We start from the raw sequence: 5,555 nt of genomic DNA on the forward strand, positions 1-5,555 counted from the left end.
GCGGATGTGAACGACAAGTCTCTAGTTTCTTGTTTTGTTTTCTCCTTGGAATCCATGGTGAGCCTTTTGACACAGTCGGTACGTAACTTGTGCAGGTCTCAACGACAAGCTTGGGGCGGAGGTGGTGAAGAGTCATGGTCTAGAGAAGGAGCTCAGCGAGGTGAAGGACACCCTCTAGAAGGAGAGTGACAAACACGATAGCCTGCGCAGTCATGGTCCAACTGGTCTGCGATGAGCTCGAGCTAGCCCCAAAGCAGGAGACAAGCTCCCTCATGATTTGCGCCACCCAGATTATGGACTAGGCATGTGATATGGCAAGGGGCGCACTTCGCTTCGGCGTTCATCGATCGTTCATGATCGCCCATTCACATTATGAGAACATCGATCTAGCGATGATGAGCCAAGGCTTTGCACCCACCTATACCGACGCTGAGCTGGACGTCATCGAGGAGGAGGTGGCCCCCTAGCGCATGACCTTTCTACCAAGATAGAAGATGAAATCATCCCCCCTAGGGGTTAGTTTAGTCAGATAGGTCAAGCGGCGTATCTGTAATAAGTGGACAAGTTCTATTTGAACAAGTCTGTTCTTTTGTTTTGGTTGAACAAATTTGTTCTTTCTCCCTTTTTATGTGTAAAAAGGGGTTAAAGTGCTCTGACCCTTCCTTTTGTTAGGATTGTAGAGCTCGAGGTGTGGGCGAGAAAACTCTGGTCACGTTGGTATGCTAGGGTACCGTAGCCGCTGGGGCGTAGGTTTCTTGCAGTCCGACTAGTTTTACTCGGCATTCATTTTTGCAACCTTTGCCTCTAGGTTTTTAACATGAGAAAGGGCCAGACATGGCTGACTGTTTTAGAAAGGGTATATGCCCTTATTAGCCCCTGAGTGAGACCTGACCCCCTACCGTTGCCAGGGTTGGATTTCACTGAAGATCGAGGAGATGGTAGCGAAACTAGTAGGAGAAAGCATCTCTTGTTTTAGAAATGTTATTCTTAGTTTTCATACATACCCCCTCCCTAGGATCTGAGCCATCATTTTGTGACCACGCATTTGGTCTCCTTGTGAGTCCAACTTTCTTCGAGCCCCCACGCATAGTAGGGGTCCGGTCGAGGGTCGTCTCGTCTTTGTGATCGTCACCCCGTCCACGGTTTCCGCAACCAGAGGGGTTGAGCTAACGTCACTTGCCTCGATGTCTCAAGTGTCACACTCAGTGAGCTCGCTAACGGGTATGTTTGAGTGGAATCTGGGTCCATCGTTCGTAATGGGGTTGGCATAGCCCTCATGTGGCATTCCACTGCTCCTTAACCTGCCTCCTGGCAGATGCCGAAGTCATTCCAGAGACTGACTCAGGTGGTCCATTAACCTCCCCTCGATGGAGATTCTATGGGCACGGCACAAGATTAGGATCGAATGAGAAGGTCGAGATGACCCTGTCCGCTTCTGAGCGGGTCAGGCAAAGGTCATTGGGGCTCATTTGCATTTTCTCCCCTAGCTCTGTTTGACGCGAGGCGACCTAGATCCCTTCACGGGCCAGCCTTCAAACCCTAGTCGGTTGTCACTCATGTTGAATGAGACGACTGTCGCTTCATGTCATGACGCGAAGCGTTGTGATGCAATAATTACATATGCGATGCTTGGATGTATGAGAATGGATGAATGAATGCTCATGCACTAGAAAAGTAAAGTGGAGGTTGGTAAAGTTACCTCGATGGTTCGAGTGACGGGTTCGGGGAGCTCTTATCGGATATATTCGAGTAGAATCTGGGTCCGTCATTCGTGATGGAGTCGGCATAACCCGCATGGGGCATCCTACTAGCTCCTTACTTGTCTCTCGACAACAGCCCAAGCCGTTCGATCGACTTGGGTGACCTGCTGGCATAGGACTTACATCGATGGCTCAAGTGATGGGTTCGAGGAGCTCTTATCAGATATGTTCAAATGGAATCTGGGTCCATCATTCGTGACAGAGTCAGCATAACCCACATGGGGCATCCTACTGCTCCTTACCTATCTCTTGGTAGCGGCTCGAGTCGTCCGATCAACTTGGGTGGCCCATTGGCACAGGACTTACCTATAGATATAGAGGATGAGATCATACCCCCAAGAAATTAGTTAGGTAGATAAGCTAGGCGGCAAACTCGTAATAAGTGGACAAGTTCTTAAATTTTGTTATGGCCAAACAGATTTTTAGCCCTTCTCCCATTTTTGTATAAAAAGGTTAATGCGTTTCGACCCTTTCTGTTGTTAAGGCTATAAAGCTCGGGGTGCGGGTGAACAAACTCTAATCACGCTGGTGAGCAAAAACGTCATAGCTGCTGGGGACGTAGGTTTCTTGTAGTTCGACCAGTTTTACTCAGCGTTCGTCTCCGCAACCCTTGCTTCTAGATCTTAACATGAGAGAGGGTCGGGCATAGAGAATGTTTGCTAGGTGGATATACTCTTAAATGTGTCCTGGCTCTTTCCGTGGTTAAGGCTTAAGAAGTTTGGGGTGTGGAAAAAAACTCTGATCACAGCTTGTGAGCAAAAACGCCATAGCCGTTGGGGCGTAGGTTTCTTGTAGTTCGACTAGTTTTACTCAGCGTTTGTTTCCATGACCCTTGCTTCTAGGTCTTAACATGAGAAAGAGTCAGGCATAGAGAATGTCTACTGGATATATATGCTCTTATTAGCCCCTGAGTGAGGCCCAACCCCCTATCGTTGCTGGGGTCAGGTGTCACTAAAGATCGAGGAGTTGATAGCAAAACTGATAAGAGAAAGCGTGCGTAAATTAAGGGTAAAAGCGACGTAGCTGTTCGATGTTCAGGCATTGATGAAGACTTCGTCGTCGATGGTCCTAAGCTTGTAGAAGCCTAGCTAGAGCACCTCCGCGAGGACGTACGGTCTCTCCCACGATGGAGAGAGCTTTCTAGCGGTTCTTGTTACTTTGGATGAGGCAGAGCACCTAGGTCCCCGACGTTAAAGGCCCGATCCCGCACTCGATGGCTATGGTACCGATGCAATGCTTGTTGGTACTTGGCTGAGCGGAGGAGGGCAACATCGCGCACTTCATCTAGTTGGTCCATGGCATCCTCGAGGGACGCCTCGGCTCTCTATTCGTCGTATGCCCTGACCCTTGGCGCTCCATAGTCGAGGTCAGTCGGGAGGACAGCCTCGGAACCATAGACCATGAAGAATGGTGTGTAGCTGGTGGCCTAGTTGGGGGTCATCCTCAGGCTCTAGAACACCACGGCAAGCTCCGCGACCCATCGTTTATCAAACTTGTTCAACCAGTTGAGGATCCTAGGTTTGAGGCCTTGTAGGACCATGTCATTCGCACGCTCGACCTTCCCGTTCGTGCGGGGGTGCGCCACGGTAGCCCAATCAACGCGGATAGGGTATTTGTCGCAGAATAGGAGGAACTTCTTTCCGATGAACTGTGTGTCATTGTCCGTGATAATGGAGTTCGGGACTCCAAAGCGATGGATGATATCAAGGAAGAACATCATGGCTTGTTCGGACTTGATCGCAGAGATCGGTCGAGCCTCTATCCACTTTGTAAACTTGTCTATGACGACAAGCAAGTGCGTATAGCCCCCGGGCGCCCTCTTGAGAGGTCCGACCAGATCGAGCCCCCAGACTACGAATGGCCACGTGATGGGGATCATTTGGAGTGCTTGGGCCGGCAGGTGGGTCTGCCGAGCGTAGTATTAACACCCTTCGTAGGTGCGCACAATCTGTTCAGCATCAACTACTACGGTCGGCCAGTAGAAGCCTTGTCGGAATGTGTTTTTGACCAGGGTTCTAGGCGCGGTGTGGTGCTCGCAGACCCCACCGTGGATATCACTCAGCAACTGCTTCCCTCGTTTAATGGGGATGCAGCGCTGTAAGATCCCGGTGTAGCTTTGCTTGTAGAGCTCGCCCTCAATAAGGACAAAGGACTTGGCACGACGCGCGAGCCGCCGAGCCTCTGTTTTGTCCGTCCGCAGCGCCTCACGGAGGAGGTAGTCGAGGTAAGGCATCCTCCAGTCGGTCAGAGGGTCGAGCACTGTCGCTGGATCCTCCTCAAGCTCCATGACTTTGGGGTCGGATGGAGCCGCCAGCTGGTTAGCCCCGGAGCCAAGGGTGGGCGGCACGTCATTGGTCTGTTCCGGCTCCTCATAGTGGACCGAGGGCTTGTACTGATCGCTAGCAAAGACGCCCGTTGGCACTGGCTCTCGGCCTGATGTCGTTTTCGTCAGCGCGTCGGCAGCCTCATTGAGACGCCTCGAGATGTGATTGAGCTCAAGACCGTTGAACTTGTCCTCCAGCTGGCCGACTTCTCGACAATATGCAGCCATCTTGGGGTTGTGACAGCTTGATTCCTTCATGACTTGGTCGATGACCAGCTGGGAGTCGCCCCGGACGTTGAGCCGTCGTATACCCAACTCGATGGTGATGTGTAGGCCGTTGATGAACGCCTCATACTCGGCCACATTGTTGGAGGAGGGGAAATGGATGCGAACCATGTACCTCATGCGTACCCCAAGGGGCGAAACGAAGACCAGCCCTACGCCGGCGCCTTTCTTCATCAGCGATCCATCGAAGTACGCCATCCAGTACTCTTGGCCGGGTGATACGGAGCATGAACCCAAGGGGTCGGGTTAGACGGAGCCCGTAGCCTTAGGGTTGGGCGAGGCGGAGCTCTCACCCGAGGGGTTGGGCGAGACGGAGCACGAACCCAAGGGGTCGGGCAAGACAGAGCCCGTGGCCTTGGAGTCGGGCGAGACGGAGCCCACGACCTTGGACGAGACCCCCGCGACCTCGAGGTCGGGTGAGACGGAAACCGCGTCCTTGGGGTCGGGCGAGACAGAGCCCGTATCCATAGGGTCGGGCGAGACGGAGGACGAACCCAAGGGGTCGGGCGAGACCTTTTAATACGTCTTGCTCCATCCAAGGAAGTCAGCGTGGGCACTAACTTTCTTAGCTTTGGGTATCCCTAATATCGATACCCGACACATCTGTTCCAAAATCTCCAGATTCCATAGTTTTTGCTATCAATAAGTATCCATGGCAAGGTTCCATTGATGTCATGCTATGGCGAGCTGGAGATAAGTGTTGGACCAAGGAAGAATTACCTTGTGATATCCCATTTTTTTATGACGCATAGCAATCCGTTGTTCTTTGATAACAAGTTTTATTGCTTAGGGGTTCATGGGAATCTTGGTGTGTTCAATCCAAATGGCATGACATGGAGAGTCCTTGATAAACCAGAGCCAATTCGTGCAGGTGCACCTAATTCTGGTGACAGATTTTGTCACCTTCTTGAATTTAAAGGGGATTTAATTGCAACTTTCAGACCATATGATGCCAACCCAATCCAAATGTTTAAGCTTGATCAATCTCAGATGTCATGGGAGAAAGTTTTGCGATTGGATGATGCTGTTTTATTTTTAGATAACTGGAATGCAACTATCAAGTCGTCCCAGGAGTATGGGTGCTGCAACAGAATATATTTGCCGTTCGTTGGATCTAATGAAGCCGAGGATTATAAAGTGTGTGCGTTCTACGATTTGGAGGATGGTCAATATGAGGGTGATTGGCT

At 51.1% G+C, this 5,555-nt stretch overlaps 1 protein-coding gene across 1 annotated transcript; it reads right to left on the bottom strand.

Annotated features, from left to right (window-relative positions):
- Positions 1-3,681: 3,681 nt before the first annotated feature.
- LOC136548546 (uncharacterized) lies at positions 3,682-4,311 on the bottom strand. Its single transcript, XM_066540031.1, has one exon. It carries the CDS (start codon positions 4,309-4,311, stop codon positions 3,682-3,684), a length of 630 nt encoding a protein of 209 aa, XP_066396128.1.
- Between the last annotated feature and the right edge of the window lie 1,244 nt (positions 4,312-5,555).

Source organism: Miscanthus floridulus, chromosome 4 (genome assembly GCF_019320115.1).
Source record: "Miscanthus floridulus cultivar M001 chromosome 4, ASM1932011v1, whole genome shotgun sequence".
Classification (NCBI taxonomy): Eukaryota; Viridiplantae; Streptophyta; class Magnoliopsida; order Poales; family Poaceae; genus Miscanthus; species Miscanthus floridulus.